Source organism: Chinchilla lanigera, unplaced genomic scaffold (assembly GCF_000276665.1).
Source record: "Chinchilla lanigera isolate Chin_1 unplaced genomic scaffold, ChiLan1.0 scaffold00049, whole genome shotgun sequence".
Lineage (NCBI taxonomy): Eukaryota > Metazoa > Chordata > Mammalia > Rodentia > Chinchillidae > Chinchilla > Chinchilla lanigera.
The window spans coordinates 7,767,881-7,793,182 of NW_004955450.1; the positions used below are offsets into that span (position 1 = coordinate 7,767,881).

Genomic DNA, 25,302 nt, shown 5'->3' on the forward strand with positions numbered 1-25,302 from the left:
CCCTCCCCCTCTCCCTCCCTCTCTCCCTCCCCCTCCCCCTCCTCCTCCTCCTTTTGTAAAAATGTCAAACCAATACAATGAAGCCCCAGACCTCAAGGAGCATGTCAGTAAGAACTCAGGTCACCCCTGGTGCACATGGCCTGGCTATGCAGAGCTGGTATAAGGCCAACCCTGCAGCCACAGAGTATCCTCTGTACTGACCCCCAAAAGGCAGAAGGCCAACCATAGCATGCTTTCTGGGTAAGCAGATGCACAATCCCGGCAGTGGAAACACTGAAAAGCAAGTCTCATGGTTACCAACCTCCAAGAAAGAAAATAAATTGAGTTTGGGCAGTGCGGGGATGCCAGAGGGATTTGCCAAGTCAGCATCTTCTCCGCCCGCCTCTTCCCACTCCCACCCCACCCACCCCCGTGACCCCCAGGCTCCTCTGCCTCCCTTTCTCCTCTAAAGCCCACACCATTCACCCTGGGACCCCTACATCTTCCCAAGTTCTGTGCCTCACACAATGGGGAGGGTAAGCAAACGTGGAAATGCGCTCCATCTTGAGTGGATTTATGTGATTTTATAGGTTTGCATTTTCGAGGCTGTCTCCAAATCCATGACCTCTGCATCCATGAACTCAACCAGCCATGGCTGAAAATATTCTAGGCATGGAAGGGGAAAGCATCTGACTGAACAAGTACATTTTCTTGTCATTATTCCCTAATCAAAACATTGTAACAACCCTCAAGGATACATTGCAACAATGCATTATTCCCTAAGCTATACATTGTAAGAACCCTAAGGGACACATAATAATACATTGTTCCCTAAGCAGTACATTATAACAACCCTAAATGATACATTGTAACAATGCATCATTACCTAAATAATGTGGTATAGCTTTCCTAAGTGATACATTGCAACAATGCATTATTCTCTATGTGATACGTTATAATAACCCTAAATGATACATTATAACAGTACCTTATTTGCTACACAATACATTATAACATAGCATTTACCTTGAATTAGAAATTATAAGTAATCTGTAAATGATTTAAAGTGTGCTGGACAATTACAGGGTTCCATGGACTCTATACAAATACAATACTGTCTTTTTTATGCAGGGACTTGGGCATCTGTGAATTTCAGGATCCATTCAGGTATTAGAGCCAAAGGATGATTTCACCCAGTGTGTAGACTCTGTAGCACTTTACCTACAAGTGTCGTAAGTGACAGTAGAGGGCGCCAGGTGGCCAGATGGTGGCTCCTATACCTAACCTATCCAATCAGGCAGGTTTCCCATATATGTCATGGTAACATGTGCTTCTGGTTAGGCTGTGCCATGAAGAACACAGAGCTCCTCATTGCAACATTCAGGTGCAATGTGAATGGGGCAGGGTTACACACAATTAGAAAAACAAACCAAAGTGCTATAAATGTCCTAATCATGAATCTTAGCTGTGATCAGTCATTGCTTAATCTAACCCTGGTTTTCCCCAGGCTTGGATAGAATACTTCATTCTAGCCTTCCCCGACTTCTGAAGAGCCAAGACCTCCTAGGGATGTTGAAATTTTTTAGGTCCTATTTCTTCTTTCTGCAATTTCTCTTCCCTACAACTATGACAGAGACACTCGTGGCCAATGACAAGATGCTTGTTACTGACCTGAGACCACCTTGACAAGGTCTCTGTGGTTTTCTGCTGACTGTTACATCCTCCTCACTTTCCCTCTGAAGTATTTTCTTCCTAGTTTAGCTGGAATGTGTCAGCCGGTGTCAGTAATGCAAAGAGACATGGAAAGAGGAAGTGGCATGTAGGAAAAGCCAACGAGAGGAAAGAGGAAATGAGATGGGAAAGGGGGAGAGAGAGAGAACAGTGGGTGGAAAATAAAGATCTGAAAAGAGTGTCGAGGGAAGGGCAGGCCGGCTCGGATTCATCCTTGCATCTGGGGTGATGGCACAGGCCCACAGGAGTGGGGGAAGGAAAGGGAGAAGAGGATTCGACAAGTCTGGGTGTGACCCAAATTATATCTCAGAGACACCCAAAGTGGGTACCGTGGTTCTCCAGGATCCGGGGCTGTGGCCCCTGTGTGGGGCAGGCTGAGACTTCCTGTCCCTTTCACTGCGGAGCTGGGAGGGGCACAGCCAGAGCAGAGCCCGGCAGGGGGCAGGCAGGTGGTAGCCGGTGGCCTGGCCACCGCACACACCCCCGATAGCTGGCTCGGTGCAGCTGCTCCTCTGTGTCCTCCTCACTTCCAGCCGCTGAGCCAGTGCTTCTGTCACCAGGAGGGGGACGGCTCCAAAGCACGATGACAGACTGCACTCTCCGCAGTTCAACTGAGTCCAAGCCTCTTTGTTTCTTTGTGGCTTCTCAAAATAAGAGCTGTTCGGGAAGGCTAGCCATTAGTCATAATCCAGAGGAGGAGGAGGAGCAAGTCAGCTCTGCACCAGACAGAAAGTACTTCGAAGAAGGAATCTGCTTGAGCAATGGGTCCCTGATGCCCCACGGCCGGCTTCTGTGCATGGCCCTCCTGCACCCCGTCTGCCTCGCTGGGTGTGAGCCAGGCCAGAGAGAAGCCCTTGAGCTGTCCCTCGGCCGGCAGGGACAACTGTCCTCCCTCTCACGGGCTTGTTGTGATATAAGTGAGTTAATACCAAGGGAAGCCTCTGTCACGATCCTTAGTACACAATAAATGCTCTCAAAATACCAATGTATTTGCCTATGCATATAAAGTGCTTTGAAAATAGACAAACACATGGCCTGTGTTTGTTAACTTCTGTGTGATGTGTGCTGAGGATTGAACCCAGGGCCTCACACACACCAGGCAAGGGCTGGCAGATGCAAATCCCCATCTCTGTTCATGGGTTCTTGATGGGTCATTCTGCTTCCTGGGTCCAGGCGATCTATTTTCTATTTTCTCAAAGCCCAGTGGTCTCCTGATTCTACAGCCCAGGACAGAGTGTGGTGGCATACACTTGTAATCTCAGCACTCGGGAGGCTGAGGCAGGAAGATTGCTGCAAGTTCAAGGCCAGCCTGGGCTACATGGTGAGACCCTGTCTCAAAAAAAACAAAAAAGAACAGAATCATCTGGGAAAGTGGACAAAGAAGACAGATTTCTCAGCCAGGGCCAAAAGCCATCCCAGCAGGGATTTCTAAAGGTGGTGCCTGCGGGTCTGGGTGTCAGATGTCCACCCTGCTCTGGAGCTGCTGGCATCACCCTTTGGGTCGCCTCCTCCCAGGCTTGAGAGTGACCCTCAATTCCTGGATCCCAAGGGGGCCAGATGGCCGGAGTCTAGGGACCTCAGAAAGCAGTGAGGTTGCGCCTCACTCCTCTGCAGGCTCCCAGTCCCTGGCAGCCAGGACGTACCAATAACTATAGCTCAGGGCCGAGCCTGAGTCCCTCCTGACAGACGAGGAAACAGCAGCTGGGAGGGCAGGTGCCTCCCCCAGCACACTCAGCCCAGCCCCGGATCAGAGTTGACCTTAAACCTGTCCCTGGGCCTTCTCTTTTTTCCAGACCTGAGTCTGGAGACTGTGAGTCTCCTGCTGTGGTTTAGGGGAAATTCTGACATTCCAGGACTCACTTTCTTCCCCAGTGGGAGTCACCTTCCCTGCAGGGCCACCTCCCTGCCCACTCCGGCAGAGCCACTGGTCACCACCTAGCCATGAACCAAAGGCTCAGGCTGCCAGCGGGCCAGCCGGGGATTGGAGGCCCTGCTCCTTACTACAAAGGAGTGGTAAGGCCCTCCCCACCCCCACACACATACCGAGAAGTCAGAACTGCACATTCCACCGGGACGCATCTGTGTAAACTGCTGCCGAGGTTATGTTTCATTTTCAGAGGGCGCTGTTACACAACCGGAAGAAAAAACCTTCGGAAAACAAGCCAGGTCTTATTGGGCACTTTGAGAAGAGGAGGAGGAAGGATTTCACACTGAGCACTCCTTTTCTATGGGGGACAAACTGGCCACTGACACTTCCCTCAGGGAGGGGGCTCGGGGTGCACCAAGGATGGGGTCCATCAGCAAGGGGCGCCCCGAAGAGCCAAGTCCAGCCCGCAGCCACACCCCAAGAGGCAAAGTACAGGCTCGGATTGTCACTGCAAAACAAGCAGCATTCGCCATCTTCCACGCACTTAGTCACTCAGCAAACTTCTTGACTGTGTTCAAAGCACCTTGGCCATTGTTGACGGGGGAGATTGCTCACTCGTGTGCTCACGCTCTCTCTTTCTGCTGGGAGAGAAAAGACACGAGAGGCGCAGAGCGAGCACCTGGAGACGTGAGAGGGCTTTTGGCTGCGAGATCAAGGCAGGCTTCCTGGAGGAAGAGGAGGGTGGAATGACTTTGGCCAGAGAGTTTAGGACCCAGGGAGGCAGAGGCAGGGGCAGCAAGGACAGGGAGTGGGCAGGTTGAGCGTGGACGGCCTGGGGCCGGGTGCGGACAGGTGTGAAGAGGTAACACCCTGTGATCCCAGGGAGCAAGCCTGGCGCTTCCCCGTCACCCAGCGTCACCCAGCGGGCTGCCTCTGTGTCCTTCAGCTTGGCGGGCAGCGTCCTTTGTGACCTCGCCCCTCCCCTCCCCTCTTTTGATCTAAGCACTTGTGCCACGTAGGAGAAAATGGATGTAAGCTAAGGTGGACTCCAAAATCTCCAGGAACAAAACAGCCAACTCATGAAGCAGCACTCTGCTCTCCTCGCCGGGCCTGAGAGATGAAGGCAACAGTGGCCTTGGGCGCTGGTCCTGAGCTGCAGGCTGTTGGTGCTAGTCGGCTCGCTCAGCCAGGTGACCCGGATGTAAAAGCCCCGCCCTTTGATTCCTGCGGTGGGCAGAGGTACTCTGGGAGGGGCTCCCTCAGCTACAAAGCTGGCCGGACGGCGGGGGTTCCTGGCTGGCTTGCAGCCCTGAGTATACAGGGCAACAAGGACCATAAGAAGATGTGTACCGAACCTGACATCCACTGGTACAAAGTGCCGTGAGGAAGACGAGACAGGCTGGTGACACCAGGAGAGACAGCAGCAGGGTGGCCTTGAGGATGGGCCCTCGGGGGTGGCTCCACACTGGTAGCAGCCCTGGTGAAATTGGCAGGAATGAGCGGAAGGGAGGCACTAGGGAGCCACAGAAGGTTCAGGGAGAGGGTGGATTTGCTGGAGTGGCATTGCCTCTGCCTCCTCATATAAGCACCCCAAGCTTCTCAAACTGGGCCCAGCAGCAGCTGAGGGCTGTGGAAACAGCTGCTGCCTCAGGCCAGTCCCCCGTTCCTGCACTGGGTCCTGGGATCCAGACAGCTCCCTCCTGAAGGGGCTGGTGCTGTGGGGCCGGGAGCCGCTGCTGGGCTGCAGCTGCCCGTTGCCTCCTGGAGGCTTCCTGCAGGCTGTGAAGAGGTAATCACCTGCGCCAGGATGTGGTGCAAGAGAGGGAGCTCAGGAAACGCACCTGGATCAGTGAACGAGCAACGTCAGCCTCGTGAAAGAAGGTCCGTAAAGCACTTGGAAGCGGTGAGCCCCGGGTACTTCCCAGTCAGGTCATCCAGGGAAGCGGACCCGAAGGGTAGATGTCCATCCACAGGGAGAGACGCGTGGGCGGAACTGGCTGTGCAACTGTGCAGCCTGCTGTGGGCCAGGAGAACAGTTGGTGGGGTCCTAGTCCAGAAGCTGGCAGGCTTGAGATCCAGGAAGAGCTGCTGTTAGTGTTCAAGTCTGAGAGCAAGAAAACTCTGAGATCCCAATGCAAAGGCAATCAGGCCGGAAGCAGATTCAGCCTTTTTAATCCAGTGGGCCATCAACTGATCACACACGGCCCACCCGTTTTCTAGAAGACAATCTGCCTAAGGGCTGGGGATTTAGCTCAGTGGCACAGCACCTGCCTGGCAAGTGCAAGGTTGTGAGTTCAATTCCCGGTACCGGGGGGGAAAAAAAAAAGGAAACCAGGAAAGATTTTGGGGCTGGAGATTTAGCTCAGTGGCACAGCACCTGCCTGGCAAGCGCGAGGTCATGAGTTCGATTCCCGGTACCAGGAAAAAAAAAAAAAGAAGACAATCTGCCTTATCCAGTCTAGAGATTTAAGTGTGAATCTGGTACAGATGACCTTTCATGGAAACATCCAAGTAATATTTGACTGTATATCTAGGTACCCTATGGCCCGGTCCAGCTGACCCATGAAATTGACCATCACAACATATTTGTTTAAAGCATATGCTGAGGATTCCCATCGCTGACGAGGGTTAGGCGGAGGCAGGGAGAGCACTAGCAAGCAGAGGTTATTTTCCTGGCTGCCAGGAATCTAACCAAGGTGATATGTGCCAGCATTTCACCTTGGCCCCTGTGCCAGCCAGGAGGGCCTGCAGGTGCTGGCACCTCCCCTCAGGCGGGAGAAGGCAGACTCTCCCTGCGTGTGTGTGCATACACACACACACACACACACACACACACACCACCGCCACTGCTGCTGTCCTCAGCACTTCGCAGCCCCATCTTGAACACATTAACCACCGCTCGCCCCGGCTGGAGAGGATTACATTTTCCACGGAGAGAGAGGGAAAGAAAAGGCCCCGCTGAAGAAATAGTCTGTCCTTTGTTCCCTGGAGCGCTCAACCCCGGGATCCCCCTCCGGGTGCCCCCATCTCGTTTTAGAGAAAGGGAAATCGGCCGGGAAAGAGGTGGGCCAAGGGACCTGGTACGGGGGGGCTTCCACCCGAGGGGTGCGGGGGAGCAGCAGGTGACAGGCAGGGGCACAGAGAGCGTTCCGGGGCCCGTGGGGACAGCCTGGCTGGCCTTGCCGAGTGCAGCCCTCTGCCCACACCAGGCCCTCCCAGCCCCTCTGCAAAGGCTCTTGATGTGCATGTTCTGAGCTCAGTTGCAAGCGCTGCCCACACTACCTACGCTGCCCACGCCGCCCTGGCTGTCAAACTCCAGCGCTGTTCACAAGCCTCGAGCCTGACTCCTTAAAACGCAAGGGTGCTCGGTCATCGCTGGCCGCTGAGGTGCGAGCTCCAGGCCTTGCAGATTCGGCTCTGGGCTGGCAGGGAGCTGTTCCTCGCTGGCCCGACCAGCCTCTGGCTCAGGACTCTCTCGGAAGCAGGCCCTGCCCTGGGGGGCCCCTTCCTCCCTCCCCAAGCACCCCATGGTCATCAGTGCTCATGGCCTCGCATTTCCACTCACTGCTGGGCAGCTGAGCGGCTCACACTTGCCTCGGCAGCCATGGCCAATAAAAGCCTGGCTGAGTCCTGAGCCCTGGCCCCGGGCTTGGGGGAGCACTGGCCGGGTTGGTAGCACACCCCACAGCAGGCCCTTTTGCCTGCCTGCAACTGGGCCCTTGCACCTTCTGGCCCCGGGCTGAGGATGCCTCTTCCAAGGCTGCCGAAAGAAGTTGCTCTCCAAGGCTTCCGGTCTCCATGCCTGTTACCAGGTAACCGGAAACATCTGCAGTACAGGAGGCCGGGGGGCGGGGGGAGCTGCTGAAGGTGGGGTGCTCAGAGAACAAAAGGTATCTGTCCCCCAAGGCTGGGCTAGGGGCAACTTTATGCCTTCAGTAAACAACAAGGAGAAATACCTGCATGCAGGCAGACCCCCCAAGCTCCCCCTAGACTGGAGGACACAGGTCTACTCCTCCCTCTCTGCTTTTTATGGCCATGTTTTTCTTATAGTGTGGTGATTTATGAGCTTTCTAAAGGTAATTAAGTACGTGCCTTTTTTGCCTTATATACTGTAAACATTAGGGTGTATTCAGGTGTAAATAGCTGAAAACTTGGTCCAACCAGACTTATACAGAAAAAGGTAGTTACTGTCCATGTGTCTTTCGAGTCCAAGAGGAGCGTGGGCTTCCGTATAGTTTGGCCAGGGGTTCAGGCTGTCGTCAGGACTTGATTTCCTTCTGACTCTTCTCTCCCCGACCCCCATGTGTCTGCCGCCATGCCCCAGCCCCACACAGCGGCTGCCGACAGGTCCCAGGACTTACACCCAAACGCAGAGAGCAAAGAGCTCAGCTTGGTTCCTGTACCCCAAGCAGAAGTCCTGAGAGTCACCCTGAGCGGGGTGATTGGTGGCCTGTTGTAGCTGGGAGATAAAACTGACCTAACCAGTGTGCTCCATCCCTGGAACCAGGACTCAAAACTGGCTTCCCAGGTCCCTAAACAGACCCAGACCGGAAGTCAACAGGAGCTCTGGACCAGAAGCTGGGCCACTCTGCGGAGATTCTGTGCATGGAAAAGACTTCTGCCAGGCATTGAATCTGAGGGCTTTTCTTAGGCCTAAGGCAAAGCCAGAGTTCTCAGGGCCACAGCCGCTGCAGGCTGTCACACAGAAGGCTGAGTCAGGAGTGGGCACCCCTTTACCATGTGTCTTCAAGTGTCTACCGTCAGCATGGCAGGATAGACCAGAGGTGCTCCAGCCCAAGGAAGCCACACTGTAACATCAGCCACACGGGGCAGCAGGGATTTCATGCCGGTTTATGTGGCAATATCTAGGACAATCACTGAGGGCTTCCTAGGGGTGGCATGTTGTGGGCAGCTTCTTAAGGGGTGGTTGTGGGGGCATCCCGGGCGCATGGGCCAGGCAGCGTGCTGCGGAGAAGAAACAAGAGGGTTCTGCTTCTGCTCAGGTTTTTACCTGAGCAGAAGGATTGCTACCATTTAAAATGCAGACCCACCCATGCGCTCTGGTATGATGTACATATAAACGTACACAGGGCGTTGGGTACCGGGCACCTTCTTTCTGACAGCACACAGCAATGTCAAAGGTTTGGGGACTGAACCACCTTGAAGGATGAAGCTGAGGGCCGGCAGAATTCAGGGTGGGCCTGGCAGGGCTCTGGGGGCGAGGCCATCCGGTGGAGGCAGGCACCCCTAGCTGTGTCCTGCTGGGGCCGAGAGCCCAGCACTGGCGAGGCCAGGTCCAGTTCCCCTCTGGTGCTTGCTTCCTCCATCAGCTGCCTCCTCCTCCTCCTCCTCCTCAGCAAGGCCCTGCTTAGAGGATGGCTGCCAGGGAAGGGGTCCCAGGGCTGTGGCCGGTGTGCCCTCCTCGCTGCGCCCCATGGGAAGACGTGGGGAGCCCACAGCCAGTGCCTCATGGCACGCGGTCCTGCAAGAGGGGCTGATGACTGCCAGGACCCCTGGGGTTGGCCATGCTGCCCGGTGCCCGCAGCAGAAGCTGCCGGGTAAGAGGCCACCAGGCCCAAACCCGCGGATGGCTGCATAAAGCCGAGGCCACAGCGGGGTGGCAGGGGCTGCCAGACCCCAGGAGCAATCTGGCCCCTGCCGTGGTGACGTGAGCGTCTTCCTTCCTCGCCGCAGTTATCCCTCCAAGTCAGACTGAATCACTCGCTCCAAACCTCAAGCCCGACAGGCACACGTAATGCCCGGCCTGGAGCCCGGGTAGGGGGCTGAGCAGCCTCCCTTCCTGGCAGAGAGATGCGAAAGGCAGCACTGAGAGGCTTACCCATGGTAGCCCTGGGGCATGGGCAGTAAAAGGATTTTAATCCCATTTCACAGCCAAGAAAACCAAGATCTGCAACTGATCGTGGGCATTCTCCAAGAGGCGCAAGGAAACCAAGCCTGGTGCTGTATGTCTGTAATCCCAGCACTTGGGAGGCTGAGGCAGGAGGATCACTGTGAGTTCAAGGCCATCCTGAGCTATATAGTGAGTGCAAGGCCAGCCTGACAAAGCCACCCTGTCTAGAAAGCACCCGCCCACCCCCCATCCAGCTGTGTGCCCAGGAAGGGACATCCCTCAGGAGGGCCTGGTCACGTGTTAGGTGGACCTTAAAAATCACAGCCATCAGAGAAGACAGCTTGAAGCCTGAGCTGTCTGACAGATCCTTCCGTCTTTCCCCCACTCCCTCCCTGCTCTGGAAAGAGCAGAGCAGCTCTGACCACACAGTCACTCCCAGGATTAAGTAGCCAAAAAGCACGTAGTCTAGACAAACAGATTTTATGGGCCAATTAATTCCTGCCAGTCAAAAATAGCTGTGCTTAATAAGAGGCCCTATTTAGAATCTGTCATTATCTGGCCCCCTGGGGGACAAGGCTCAGCTCAGAGTTCACAGACTTCATCTCACACGGAGCCCTGCGGACCCCTGCGGACCCCTGCTTGGGACCTGGCTTTTTTGGGCAGAGCAAGGCTGAGGCAGGCGGAGTGAGGAGCCTGTGGCCGCGAGAAGCCATCAAAGTCCTGGGTGGCTTGAGCCGCAGGCGGGGATCCTCTCCACCAACTTAAGTCAGAAAGCTAGTAGAGGCCGCTTCTTTGGGCCGTGTGGCCAGGCAGTGGGCAGCTGCTGGAAGAGCAGGTTTAACAGGCTCCTAAAGGCCTCACCTAGCTGGGGACATAGCTCAGTGGCATAAGCACCTGCCTGGCAAGCACAAGGTCATGCGTTTGATCCCCGGTACTGCAAGAAAAAAAAAAAAAAGGCCTCACCTGTCCCTCTGTCCCCAACTCCCCCACCTCTCCTGTACACCTCTGATCCGGAAGTCTCTAGGTCTGTTGTGAGCTGAGGGCCCCACTACAGCACTGCTGTCCCTAAAAAGGGACACTGGGTTTTCTTGTTTGTTTTTTGGAGACAGGATTTCCCTATGTAGTTCAGGCTGGCCTTGAATTCATGGCGATCCTCCTGCCTCAGCCTCCCAGCCCAAGCTCCACTGAGCAGACCGCGCAGAGCACAGCAGAGTCCTGGCTGATGGCTCCAGGCCCTGCTGCCTGGTCTCTCTGCTATGTGTGCTGGAGTGACAGGCTTGCACAGCTGTGCCTGGCAGGCACACTATCTTGAGTCACTGTTATTAGCCCTTGGGCCTGCGCAGAGGGCAGGTTGGGCACCCAAGGCCCTGATGGCTTCAGACACAGTGAGTGCCACGCTGCTGCCAATGGGCGGCCAGGGTCCTACAGCCGCCTCGGGCCATTGGGAGGGGACATGGGGAGTTCAGGGGATGCTCTCGGGGCCCTCCAGGCTGCAGCCAATCTCTCCCTGGCCTCAAGGGAGCTGAGCCCAAGCCACACCAAGGGTCTTCAGCTTCTCCTGGAAGGCCAGGAGGGCTCAGCCTGCCAGAAGGAAAAGAGCCAGGCTAGAAACACAAGGCATGAGGGGCTGGGGATTTAGCTCAGCGGCACAGCGCCTGCCTGGCAAGCACGAGGTCGTGAGTTCGATTCCCGGTACTGGGGGGAAAAAAAAACAAACAAACATGAGGCGTGGTGGAAGATGTGGTGAATATCTCCCTATCACCTATTTATTATAGTAATAGACAGACTCATCCCAAGCGCCATCAAAATCCTCTTCTATTTTCAAGACATTTATCCCATCCCTCCTGCCACCTTCTGAAGCAGTTCTGGAAGTCCTCTTCCTTGCGTGTCTTTAGTTGCTGTCATGGCTACCTGCATGTCCTGAACCGATTCAAACTGCCGTCCTTTCACGGTACTTTTGCCTTTGAGGAAGAGCCAGAAGTTGCACGGTGCCAGATCCAGTGCATGAGTAGATAAGGACACACTGAGACATTTTTTGCCCGCCCACCTTTCCACTGGATGGTGCTCGGAAGCAGCATTCATAGTATTTTTGATCGGGCTTCATAAAGACACTCATGAAAGAGCACTTCCAGAAGAGCTGCAGAAAGTGGTAGGAACAATGGGGTAAGTTTGTTTGCAGCAAGGGGGAAGATGGCGATGTGTCTTTTACTGTAATAAGTTTCTAATTTAAACACTAAATACTTTGACCACCCCTTGGATGCACCCACATAAACAAGGGTGCAGCCCCCTCCCGGGGCTGCTGCTCCGTCTTCCCCTGACTCCTCACCTGGCCCCATCCTCTGCCAGGAAGGAGTGTGTCTCCCAGCACCTGTGCTGTCCTCTCTTCTTCCACAGGCTAGTTGTGGGTGCCCCACTGGAAACCAACGGCCACCAGAAGACAGGAGACATTTACAAGTGTCCTGTGATCCAGGGCAACTGCACCAAGCTCAACCTAGGTGAGTGGGCCCCGGCCTCATGCCTCTCCAGTGCAGGGTCCCTGGCACCTCCCTGCCGCTCCACAGGGTGACCCAGCTGATGTTACTCCCCCATTTTACAGATGAGGAAACTGAGACCAGACAGAGGGAGCAACTTACCCATAGTTGTATAAGTTTCCAGGGAGCAGCCAGGCCTACAATGTCCCCAATTCCACCCTTTCCCCCCATTAATTTGGGGAGAAAAATCACCTCCGGCCTTCCCTCTGGTGGTGAAATCCTAACAGCAACAGCTCACACCCTTGCACAGTAGACGGTGCTCACCATGTGCCAGCCCTGATTTAAAAGCAATGAGGCTATTTTCCCTCGCTGGATGCCGCTACACACACTTGAGATTGAACTGCTTGACAGCTGAGGGCCCGCCACGGTACAGAGCTCAGGAGGCTGGGAGAGGAGGGCCGCAGCGAGTCTGAGGCCAGCCTGGGCCTCCCTGGGGAGTGTGGTACAGGCTGAAACCGTGAGAGCCCAGAGGACGCGGCCGCCAGCTGTGGGTCTCATGTGCCGGAGGCGCCGCCGTTCACATCCGTCTACGCTGTGGATGGGGAGGTCCGAGCCCAGCACTGTGGGGCCCAAGCTCCACTGAGCAGACCGCACAGAGCAGAGCAGAGTCCCGGCTAATGGCTCCAGGCCCTGCTGCCTGGTCTCTGCTGTGTGTGCCTGGGCTGCACACGCCCTCTCTGGGCCTTGCCTTGCGCATGTGTGAAGTGACAAGGCCTCCTCTGTCTCCTCTGTCCCGAAGCTCTGTGGTAATACAGGTACAGAGGGAGCAGAAAGCCAGGGCTGTGCCGGGAGGGGTCAGTAGTGAGGATACAAACTACAAAACAGGCTCATTGCAGGTGAGGACAAATGCCAGAAGCCAGGCAGCTGGGGTGGAGGGGTAGGGAGTTCTCCCATGGCCAAGTGGCCAGGAAAAAGCAACTGAGCAGGTAGCACTGAGCAAAGGGAGGGGTCGGTGGGGGTAGAGCATGTGTAAAGACTCCAAGGTGGGACCAAGTTCGCTCTGTTGGGGAACATGGAAAGGGCTCTGTGGTTGGGGTAGGAGTGCAGGTGGCAGAGGCTGTGCCCAGGGCCCAGGCCACTCGCAGAAGGGCATGGACACAGAAGCAAACATTTAGTTTCGTCTGCTGCCCCAATTCCACAGAGGGGGCGGAGCCATACAACTCTGGACAGACTTTCTAAACTGGGGCAGAGGCCTGGGAGGCAGAGGGAACCAAAGTGAGCTGAGATGGAGGAAAATTATCTTTGTCTGAGGACTGGTTCTCACCCCATCTGGCACCAAGTCTGGGAAACCCAAGGCCATGGGTTCTGAGGGCCTCTGCAGGGCTGGCAGCACTGCCTGGGCCGCCTCCTCTCTCCAGGGAAAGCTAGGAGGGTGTCTGTCATTCACACCTGAGTATGAAAGAGTCTACCGCCATGGCTTTCTTCCTGCCTTGGATGGAGTCAGGGGTTTGAGTGAGGGCAGGGGCTGGGGAGGCAACCAGCGCATTCGACATGCAGGCTGCATTCATCCTCCATGCCTCACCTGTGGGAGGACAGAGAGAACGGCGCCTGTCGCTCACCCCAGCCCCAGGGGCTGTGCTGGACTCCAGGGAAGCCTTGTTGAAAACCGAGGGAACCCAGGGGGAGAAACATCAAACAGCCCCCCGCCAGCCTCAGGACGGCCCTGGGGCTGCTGTCCCCCGGCCCTGTGTCCCGAACCCCCACTTCACAGGTCTGCTCACCCACAAAGTAGAATGCAAATTATCTGGGTCAAGATTCCCAGGGTCCCCAGCAGGGAAGTCACGGTACATGCACACACAAATGCATGCGCTCACTCTCCTGGCGAATTGTAGCTCCGTTCCTTCCTTTTGGTGACCTGACAGAGTGATCCCAGAAACTTCAATTGAGGTCATTTCTCTGTGGTTCCAATCAGCCCCCTCCCCACCCCAGCCAGCTGCTGGCCTTGCTCCCAAATGTCCCTCTCGGCAGCCATGACACTTCCGGATGGGGCCTTGTCCCTGTAGGAGACACTTGTCCAGTGGCCTGCTTGTTACCTGTGACAAAGAATCCCTCAAGCACACATGCGCATTTTTCAAATGGGCAGAGAGAAAAAGACCAGGAAGTTTAGGAGCTGGGTGTAGAGGTACACACAGCCTCCGGGAGGCTGAGGCAGGAGGATGGCAAGATCGAACCTAGCCTAGGCAAGTTAGCAAGCCCCTGTCTTGAAAGAAAAACCAAAAGAGGGCTGGGGATGTAGCTAGTGTGAAGGCTGTGGGTTCAATCCCTGATATCACCACCACCACCAAAAAAATCCGAAAGACCCGAGTCTGTGAGTGCTAATGGGAGAAACTGGAGAAGCACTGATAGAAGAGTCACACAGGAAGCCCCACCCGGTGAGTGCCATGGGAGCGGTCCCGCCCGATGGCTGGTGGAGGAAGCTGGGCAGCAGGAGATGGAAAACTGGCCGCAGCTGCCCAGCTTCCCTGAGCCCTGCCTGTCGCCTCCCACGACCCATGAGGATGCGGCCGCGTCTTGGGACACCTGCGGGACGTGCGGGGGCCCCGGCAGAGGACGGGTGGGGGGCGCTCCTGACTGCTCCCCTCCACCCCAGGAAGGGTCACCCTGTCCAACGTGTCCGAGCGGAAGGACAACATGCGCCTGGGCCTGAGCCTCGCCACCAACCCCAAGGACAACAGCTTCCTGGTAAGAGCCTGCGCCCCAAACATTCATTCATTCAACAATCGGTTCCAAGCCCCCAAGGCGGTGCACCTAGGTCCAGCCGTGCACGGAGCTCCAGCCCCGCTCTGGTTGGTGGAGCGAGGGGAAGAAGTGGGTGTGGTCTGGGGCTCCACGCACAGGAAGGAACGGTGGAGGAGGGGCGGAGGCACAACCTGTGCCCGGCCACCGCACCGCAGTGACCCCTGCCTGTGGGAACGGGTGACATGTGGGGTTGAGAACTGGGGACTAGTGATTCCTAGAGCCGGGTGCAAGGAGGGTTCAGAGAAAAATTGCCCCAGAAAGCTCAGTAAAAAATACTATCTGAGCCAGGCGCGGTGGTGCACGCCTGTAATCCCAGCACTCTGGGAGGCTGAGGCAGGAGGACTGTTAAGTTTGAGCCCAGCCTGGGCAACTTAACAACTTAGTGAGACCATGTCTCAAAATAAAAAAATAAAATAAAATAAGGGCTCAGTGTGAAGGCCCCGGGTTCCAGTCCCAGCACAGCAAAGAACAAGAAAGGCACCAGTCGCTTCTAGCGGGGAGGGCTGGTGTCGGTCTTTGCTCCTGCCCAGCAGTCGGTTTCTCTGGCAGATGTGACTCCCGGGGTGTGGTGGCCCAAAGGCCAGGACCATACTGTGGCTAACGTCATGGATCTTGAGAACACGGTGGCCCTTCCAGGGAGGGTCGTGAGACGCCTCCTCATAGGTGCAGGCCGCTGTCCTTCATCATCCCAACCCAGGACAAAGCGGGACCCTGGCCTTGTCCATGCATACACCCTTCAGGGCTCGATCCCCATGCCCTTTCCCCTGGGGCTCCTTGTCACTGTCCTGCTACCTTAATGTCACCTACTTCACAGGTGGCATGAGGGTTTGACAGAGGCCTGTCTGGGTAGGTCTCTGCTTATAAATAGCAACTTTTGTTAGTTCATTCATTCACTCACTTATGAGTTCCATTCTGCCACCAATCTCCCATCCCTCTATTCATCTACCCATCCATCCATCCATTCATCTACCCATCTGTCCATCCATCCATCTACCCATCCATCCATCTAGTCATCTTCCCATCCATCCATTCATCTACCCATCTGTCCATCTATTCCTCTACCCATCCATCCATCCATTCATCTACCCATCCATTCATCCAGTCATCTACCCATCCATCCATCCAGTCATCTACCCATCTGTCCATCCATCCATCTACCCATCCATCCGTTCATCTACCCATCTATCCATCCATTCATCTACCCATCTGTCCATCCATTCATCTACCTATCCATCCATCCATCTACCCATCCATCCATTCAGTCATCTACCCATCTGTCCATCCATCCATCCATCCATCCATCCATCCATCCATCTACATATCCATCCATCCAGTCATCTACCCATTCATCCATCCATCTATTCATCTATCCATCCATCCATCCATTCATCTACCCATCCATCCATCCATTCATCCACCCATCCATCCATGCAACAAGCCACCCACTCATCCTCCCATTCAGTCATCTCTTTCTACCCATTCCTCCTGTATCCACCCATCATCCATCTGTCCATCCATTCATCATCCACCCATTCACCCACCCATTCATCATCCATCCACCCATTCGTCATCCACCATCTATGCATTTATCCTTCTACACATCTAGCTATCCATTCAGTTGTCCCTCTTCCTATTCACCCCTTCTTCAATCCATCCACCACCCTTCATCATCCATCCACCCATTCGTCATCCACCATCTATGCATTTATCCTTCTACACATCTAGCTATCCATTCAGTTGTCCCTCTTCCTATTCACCCCTTCTTCAATCCATCCACCACCCTTCATCATCCATCCACCCATCATCTTTCTATCCATCTATCCACCCTGCGATTCTTTATTCCCTCCATAGTTCCAAAAATAATTCACAGCAGCTTCAGCAAAATACACAGATAAAACAGCATCTTTAATATACAACTTTTTAAAAGCAGAAAGCTAAGCCAGGTGTGGTGGCGCATGCCTGTTACCCCAGCACTCAGGAGGCTGAGGCAGAAGGATCACTGTGAGTTTGAGGCCAGTCTGGGCTACATAGTGAGTCCAGGACAGCCTGAATTACACTTTTCTCAAAAAAAAATTAAGGAAAGGTTTGGGAGAATAATTACTCCCCCAAACCACAGGCAATTACAGCATGCAGTTTAGCCCGGGGGTTCTGATGGCAGGACTGACAGACAAGCATAGAGCTGGGCTTTCACTTCCAAGTCCCTTGCCTTGGAGAGAAACCCCTCGCCCCATCCTTCGGGGAGGGCCGGATGACAGCCACCTTGGTGGCTAATGTCATAGACAGAGAGGGACATTCTCTTCTTTCTCTAGTAAGAGTCCCCGCAAGTTGTTGGGACACAGTCAGGGAAGACTGCCCAGTAACGACCTTCAGGCGACCTCTGCAGACCTCGGAGCCAGTTAGTGACCCAAGAGGGCTGTCGCGGAGCCTGCGGGGCAGGGCGGTGGGCAGGGGAGGGGCAAGTCACGGCCTAAGGCGCAAAGGAGGAGGATTCCAAACCTGTTGTCCTTATTCCACCCGAGACCGAGAGAGGACGGGGGACGGAGACCCTGTCAGCCCTGTGACCCGGCACTCAGGCAGGGCAGTCTGCCTTGGTCACGCCGCGGGGCGCCGGGTCCTGACCCTCTGAGCCCCGCCCTCGCGCTGTGCTTCTCAGGCCTGCAGCCCGCTCTGGTCTCACGAATGCGGCAGCTCCTACTACACCACCGGGATGTGCTCCAGAGTCAACGCCAACTTCCGGTTCTCCAAGACGGTGGCGCCAGCCCTCCAGAGTAAGTGGCTTCAGACCTGCAGGCCCAGGCTGGGCAAGGGCAGTCCAGAGGCTTGGGCTCTGACCACGGCTGTCCTGTGATGTCCAGGAAGCCCTGCCCCAGCCCTCTGGATAATCAGGGAGGTCACTGCCCCTGGCTGGGCCTCCCCCAAATGGCCTAAGGCTATCAGGTCTGCCCTGGCATCAGGGGGTGCTCAGCACAAAAACCCTGAGCATAGAAGCAGTCGCCAAGCCACCGTGTACAGCAGCCAAACTGTACATGGCTCCATTCTGAAAGAGCCACTCACTTAGACTACAGTGTGAATGGTGCTCCTTGAAGTTGTGCAGTGCAGGATCCCTGTAGGACGGCTAAGAACAGAAATAGCCTTAGTAATCCTTATCCCAGTTCAGTGCTCGAGGGCCTCAGGTTGCTCAGCCCAGCTTGCCCTGTGGCTGATGGAACACAACCCCCTCCACCCGCAAGAAAACCTGGGGAGTTAGAGTCAGGCTTTGCCTCGGGAAAGCCAGACTTTTGGCCCTGAGCCTCAGTCTCCTCCGGGCTGAATACCCAGCAGCTGGGGCCGCTTTATGAGAGGAAAGGGATTAGCGCCTCTGGCTGCCTGCAGCCACTCCGCAAACAATAGCTCAGTCAGCAGGCAGAGGCGGAGCCTTGGGGAGGGGAGGACGCACCCGGCCAGCAGGGGCTGGGAGGTGGGGGTGGGGCGTTGGCGCCCAGGGGAGGTCAGGGCACCTCGGTGCCCTCTAGGGGGCGTCACAACCCAAGAGCTGCTGTCCACTCCCGGCCGAGATGTAACAAGGCCAGCCTCCGGGCACCTCTGCCGTGGAGGCCTCCAGACCTGGCTGACCCGCAGCCCCGCCCTGGCCGCTTAGCACCTGCGGGCTCCAGGGTGGCCGCTATAGGTCCTAACCCATGTTCCCCAAGGGAGGATTCCACCACGGCGTTTTTAATTTTTATTTTTCGGAGTCCCTATGTGCAGTACCTGATGATTACCGTACATTCCTCCTGAGAGCCGGTGCGTGCGCACAGCACCTTCAGTTCTTCCCATCTTCTTACCGTCCCCGACCCCTCTTCCCTCCACCTCTCCATCCCCTGCCCATTTGTGAAGGAGCTATCTCCGCGTTTTCTTTTTGTGTGCTCTGTTTATAGTTTGGGTTTCTCCTGTAAGAGAAAGCATGTGATATTCAAGCTGGTGTGTCTGGTTTATCTCACTGAGCATTATGCTCTCACCGTGCGTATCCATTTTCTGACAAATGACTCACATTTTTCTTCTTTATGGCAGAGTAGTACTCCACTGGGTGTGCATGCTCTTTTCTCTGTTCATCTGCTGATGGACGGAGAAGCCACTTCCGGGATTTACCTGTTACAAGCTGTGCTGCTATAAACACGGGGCTGTGTGGGTCACTCTCATGTGGTGTCTTTAACTCTGCTGGGAAGATATCTCCTAGGGGACTAGCTAGGTCCAAAGCAATGTCTGTCTTTAGCTTTTTGAGGACTCCTTATACTCAGGCCCAAAGGCAGATTCTCCCCAAGATACCTTTTCTAAAAACTGAAATTTCAAAAATAAATAATTAAAATTATAAGAAAGAAATCAATGATAATGAATTCGTTCTGATATCAAAAATGGTTGAAACTGTAAAAGAATCCCAGACCCCACGCACAGATCCAAGGAGCTGGTCTCGGTCCGCAGTGCGGCCATCTGTACCAGGCAGGGCTCTGGCACTGGCAAAGGCCAAGTCTGTGGGGCTCAGGCAGGCACCCACACGCTGCACCCAGCCTGAAGTTGCAAGGGCTGAGTGTCCGGGTGACGCAAATGCCCCATGATGCCCCCACAAAACGCCGAGCCCCTCAGGCCCCAGAGTTCCGGCCCACCCACCCCACTCAGCCCGACAGCGCGGAGCCAGGCACCGGCGGCCTTCACAACACAAGGACAACAGTGGCCAGCGCCAGCACTGATGTGAGGTAGACTTTATAACACTGTGAAAATTCACCAGTAAAAATAAGCAGATGTCCAGCTGAAAAGCGCGTGCCCCGTTCCAGCGCGGCCAGCTGTCGGCAAAGAGTGCTTAGATTTTTAAGAGGTTGTTCTTTTTCACATTTGTTATTCTCCTTGCTGATTTTTAGGACTCCTTTCCATTTAGTATGAATATTATAAGAATATAAAGAAAGTGTTACATTCAGAGGCGGAGATAAAGACCTGGAGCGCAATCCCATGTCACAGCTGTGTAAAGTCAGGGCTTTGCTTATAAAAAAATGAAAAAGTAGGATCAGCCAAGACGTCCTGGGCCATTGCTTTGTGCACAGCCCTATAGAATCGTGTCCTTCTTGTCTCCTACTTACGGTGAAGCCTCTCTAAAGCAGAGAAAACTGGGGCTGAGACCTTAAGTGACTCCCCCAGGTCACAAAGCCAGGGAGTAGCAAGGCCAGGAGTCAAGCAGTCTAAGGCCAAATCCACATTCCTGGCCCTGACACTGTACCTCTGTCCTAAAAAATGAAATCCACAGTTTGGGCTGCAAGGGAAGGATAAGAGGATGAGGATCTAGCTTGGGCAGGGCCAGCTGCCTCGGGAGCAGGGACCCTCAGCGGGGTCAGCCCCTGATCCAGAGCAGAGCTGTCCGGGCTTCAGTGAGGTTGGTTCAAACGATCCACAGAGCAATGGGACACAGCCAGGAACTCTCAGCTCTTTACTCCCTGTCGCCTGAACAAATGCCCAGCTCAGGGAACGCACTCACGCATGCAGTCATTTTTCTATCGTCCTTTGAAAATGACAAAATCGCAGACTGGCAGACCCTGGCTCCTTGGGTGGCCATGATCATGTCCCGCCTTCCCAGGGTGCCAGACCTACATGGACATCGTCATTGTCCTGGATGGCTCCAACAGCATCTACCCCTGGGTGGAGGTCCAGCACTTCCTCATCAACATCCTGAAGAAGTTTTACATCGGCCCAGGGCAGATCCAGGTGAGCTGTCGGTCAGAGGTCGCCGCTGCCCCCTCGGAAGAGAACCCCTGAGCCATGGCCCCGGCTGTGCTGGGAGGTCGGGAGGCATCTTGGCATGCTTAAGGGTGTGTAGGGGAAAGGCTGAGGCCCCGAGGCACCCATCCCTGGCAGACACGTGGAGGATAGTTTGGGGAGGCCTCATTTTCTAGGTTAGTCACTTTATGATGTCAAGTCACTCTAAGAAATGACTTTTAACAAGCAGAGCTTTTAAAAAGGGAGCAGAGTTTCTCATGAAGTGATGGGTTCCCCCTACCCTGGAAGGCCATCTTTTAGGGTGTCGGGGATGACCACCCAGTATCTGAAGGACACTTGCCCCAAGGCAACCCCGTAGGCCCACTCCATGGTAACATTTTTTGTTGGATCCCTGCCACAGGTCATTAAGGGTTTTTGTTTATTAGGAAAGCTATTAGTAGCCGGGCGTGGTAGCGCACGCCTGTAATCCCAGCACTCGGGAGGCTGAGGCAGGAGGATCTTTGTGAGTTCGAGACCAGCCTGGACTATAAAGTGAGCTTAAGGCCAGCTTGAACTGCATAGTGAGACACTGTCTCAAAAAGCCAAAAAAAAAAAAGGAAAACTTGTTGTTTTATCAACCTTGGGGATGGCAGAACCTCTTCACCAAGACCCTTCACCCACTCTGCTCCTGATATTTTGAACTTCTATGCTCTACTCAATAAGATACATAATCTATGGGGCCTTCCCCTAAATCCCAGTCTCTACTCTGTATGCACCCCCCATTCATAGGGCCATCTGTTTATTCCAGAACTTTCCAGAACCTTCTTCCTTGGGCTCTTAGTTACTTCTTGGGAAAGATGACTCCTTACTCCTGAACCGCCACAGCCGTACGTCTAAGTTTCAGGAAGGAGGACGTTCTTTTTCCTTCTCCTCTGCCCTTCAGGTTGGAGTGGTTCAGTATGGAGAAGACGTGGTCCATGAGTTTCACCTCAACGACTACAGGTCTGTCAAGGATGTGGTGGAAGCTGCCAGTCACATAGAGCAGAGAGGAGGAACAGAGACCCGGACAGCATTTGGCATTGAATTTGCTCGGTAAAAAAAAAAAAAGAGAGAGAGATCTCAAATACTGTTTTAGTTACGTACTGCTGCGTAACAAACTACCCCAAATGTAGTGTCTTGAAAAAATGTTTTATTAATTCCTCAAAGTTCTAGGGGTTGGCTGGGCCCAGCTATCAGGCCTGTCTTGGGTTCTCTCCTGTGGCATCAGTCTGTGTCACCTGGCGCTGGTGTCACTTGAAGGTTCCACTGGGCTGGACATCCAAGACGGCACGCTCACATGACCAGCTGTTGTGGCAGGGTGCTAAGGGGGTGCCCAGTGGACCTGGGTGGACGTGGCCATGTGGCTTGTTTTGCTCATGTCGTGATACCCGAAGGGGACTTGTCCCAAGAGCAAGCTTCCCCAGAGACCCAGGCAGGACCTGGGAGGCTGCCTGTGCCCTAGCCTAGAAGGCCCAGCCTGTGACATCCTACTGGTGGAACAAGTTACTAAGGCCAAGCCAGGTTTGCGGGGGAGAGAATTTGTGCCTTTTGATGGCAGAACAACAAGGTCACCTTGCAAAAGGGCATTGGGAAGATATTATTCCGGCCCACTTTGGAAAACACATTCTGCCACAGATACACTATAAAAGTACAGGCCTCGTAAAGACAGAACCTCTCTGTGGAAGAAACAGTGAAATCGAACATCTGAAAGTGCAGAGACAGGCTTCTGAGAACTCACACCAGAACTCGCTCATACAGATGAGCGCTATCTCTAGGTGCTGTCCCCCCTGAAGGCCATGTGTCATTCCCGTAACACTGTCGTTGCTTTCAACTCTCGACTGACGCTGGGGAAGTTAGCCAAACTCAAAGGAAATTCCTCAAGGTCTCCTCAGCCAAGGCCCGGATGCTTAAGTCAACTCTCCCAAAGGCATTTAGATTTTAAACATCTAAACTTCACATGCATGCGTGTGAGTTCTCCTGGAGACCACAGCGCTATGAACTTACCGTCCCACCTCATTCAGCATTAGGTGATCTGTTGAACAAAATCCCACCCGCAGTGTAGGAGCCACTTAGCTGTACCATGATTTCATGTGGTCAAAAGATGAAGATCTTTCCAACCCCACAACTCTTTATGATTAAGTCACTGCTCAGCGAGTGTATTTCTGTTTGCTGATAACACTCCCTCGAGCTTCTCCTGGGTGAGCACTCATTCCTCGGTGGGAGGATAGCTCTGGTGCTTGTCTCAGAGGAACTGGCCGTTCTGCTGTGGGGCCACCATGGGGCGCAGACCTGAGACCCCAGCTGGCCCTTGCGAAGCAGCTGAGCGACAAAAGAATCTCGTCACCACCACTGTGACTTTGCCAGAGGGAAGCGAGCTGACTCATACGGGGATGAAACCCTCTATTTTGGTCTCATTTTGCAGCCCACCAACCTCGGGTTGATTCCGCTGGTGTGACTCACCAGGTAGTTTACACCACCCCTGACTCACACGCACTGCTGGGGCTGCAGGTGAAGTTTGACATCCTGACCTTCCAAGTGCATATCCCACAATTGCTCTTTTATTTTTTTGTCCTGAGGATTGAACCCAGGGCGCTCTCCCTGAGTCACCAGGTTGCCCAAGCTGGCCTTGAACTTTGGATCCTCCTGCCTCAGCCTCTCAGAGTGCCGGAATTACAGGCTTGTGCCACTACTCCCAACTCTGCTGGTGCCTTTTAAAGTGAAAAGTTTTCTCCCTTCTCTTGTTATTCAGGATGAGTTTTATTCTTTTTTCTGTGAACCTCCTAAAGGGCAAAGATCCAGGCCAAAGGATTGGGTGGGTACGAAGATGGTAACCTGTGGCCTTGGCCTTGGTCTTCCAGCCCCCAGACCAACAGAGGAGCTCTAAGGGCTGTTAATCCTGACCCTAACTTGGTGGGGATTGGACAAGAAGGTGCCCAGCGGGCTGGGCTTCCTCTGAGACAAGTCAGAGCCAGGCAGGTGCCAAGCAGTACAGACGTGGCACCGTGACACACTCTGCCCGTCCACGGCTCACTCTGGTTTCTACCTTGGTGAAATCTCTTGTGAATACAAAGCTCTCACTACTCCCCAGGACTTGATAATCTCACATACTCAGGAACAAAGCCGAGTCCCTTTACCCAACACAGAACCCCGGCAGAAAATCTGGTGCTCCTGCTGACCACTGCACTATCACAGGTGCATAAACATTCACACCGCCCCGCTGGTGGGAAACGTGAGCCTGAAATTTTCCTTTGCTGTATAACAGCCGATCTTCCCCTGCCATGTGTCTTTCTGTGTGGAGCTTTCTCGCTGGGCCTGACCCTTCAGAGAGGTCAGGAAAGTGTCTAGAACCTGGATCGGCCCTCAGGCCACAGCTTGTGCTGAAATTAGAGGGTTTTTCTAGGTGCACACCTCCAGGATGTCAGAAGCATTGCTAAGACCATAGCAGACGGCTTTTCCTCTTGGCTGGTGGTGCAAGGAATCCTGAGCTAACTTTGTCCAGGTCTCATGAATTCCTCGACACCCAAATCACCCAGCAGCTCCCCAGCAGACCCTAGCACAAGAGGCACCTCCACCCCCAGCCTTCTGGTCTTACCGAATCTTACAAATCTGAGGCGTCCTTCCGCCTCAGCACAGGTTGGACCCTCGAGCAGTCACCCTGGAGTCTAAGAGTCCCGTTTAGTTTGGGATCCTTTTTGGAAATTCAAGCTGCTGAGCCCAACTCTTGGAGGAGACTGCGCCTGTCCTTCTCAGAGCCCAAGGCCTGAAGAGTGTTGGCCACCGTACAAAAGCTTCCCATGCTTGGAAGACCCGGCACCAGCCCTCAGGGCTCCGTTAGCAGGTTGGGTGTGACTGGGCCCACCCTGCGTCCTCTGGGCTCGGTGGCCCAGCAAATGGGCTGCACTCAGGTTCTGGGTGATGAAAACACGGTAAAAAGTAAGAGAAATATTTTCTGTGAATTTGATATTGAATATTCCCCAAAATGGAAGCACGCAGCTCCAGTGAGAGAAACCAGCACTGTCGGGCTTCCTGACACCCAGGAACGGCCAGCTGTGTGCTCCTTCAGTCACCTTGCCCCTCGCCTTCCTGGTCCTTAGCAAATGGTATGCAACTTTTAAAAGCTACAAACACCCAGGCCAGCACCTCCAGCCCCAAGAGTCTGATCTCAATATTTCTTTTAAACTCCCCCAAGAGATCCTAACATGCAACTGGGGTTGCGAGGCACTAATTTAGCTGCCCTAAAGGTCACTACCTGCCTCCAAACTCTCTTCTCATGTCCTTCTCATCCCCCCTGCCTGCCCAAAACAACAAGATCAGGGCTCCAAAGGGGCTTTTTAACGTCACTTTAAAAGTTTGCAGAAGCCAGGCATGGTGGCACACACTTCTTCTCCTAGCACTTGGGAGGCTGAGGCGGGAGGATCAGCACAAGTTCAAGGCCAGCCTGAACTACATAGCAAGATGCTGCCTCAGAAAACCAAAATAAACTAAAACATGCAGATCCAAGCAGCTGGGGAAAGAGCAACCTGGGTGTCACCACTGCTTCGGCTTTCACCCAAGCTCCCAAGGTGTTGGCCTGCCCTGTTGCCCAAGGGACCCAGCTGTGGCTTCTGGGGCGACCCCGCCCTCACCTCTCCCGTGACCGGCTCCTACCCTGGGTTCCAGCTCCGAGGCCTTCCAGAAGGGCGGGAGGAAAGGGGCCAAGAAGGTGATGATCGTCATCACGGACGGCGAGTCCCACGACAGCCCCGACCTGGAGAGGGTGATCCAGCAGAGCGAGAGGGACAACGTGACGAGATACGCTGTGGCCGTAAGTCCTGTCCCCGCGCCCCCACCACCGGCTGCTGGCTGCTCCC

The 25,302-nt window shown here is 54.4% G+C and overlaps 1 protein-coding gene across 2 annotated transcripts in view; it reads left to right on the top strand.

Annotated features, from left to right (window-relative positions):
- Itga11 (integrin, alpha 11) overlaps window positions 1–25,302 on the top strand; it is a 92,407-nt gene that overhangs the window by 36,945 nt on the left and 30,160 nt on the right. For both annotated transcript variants that reach the window (XM_013518950.1, XM_005393676.2), the window contains exons 3-8: window positions 11,823–11,923; window positions 14,550–14,641; window positions 17,352–17,466; window positions 20,295–20,422; window positions 21,357–21,505; window positions 25,112–25,256. In XM_013518950.1, the coding sequence (XP_013374404.1) occupies window positions 11,823–11,923; window positions 14,550–14,641; window positions 17,352–17,466; window positions 20,295–20,422; window positions 21,357–21,505; window positions 25,112–25,256 (730 nt within the window). The remainder of the gene's footprint in view (window positions 1–11,822; window positions 11,924–14,549; window positions 14,642–17,351; window positions 17,467–20,294; window positions 20,423–21,356; window positions 21,506–25,111; window positions 25,257–25,302) is intronic.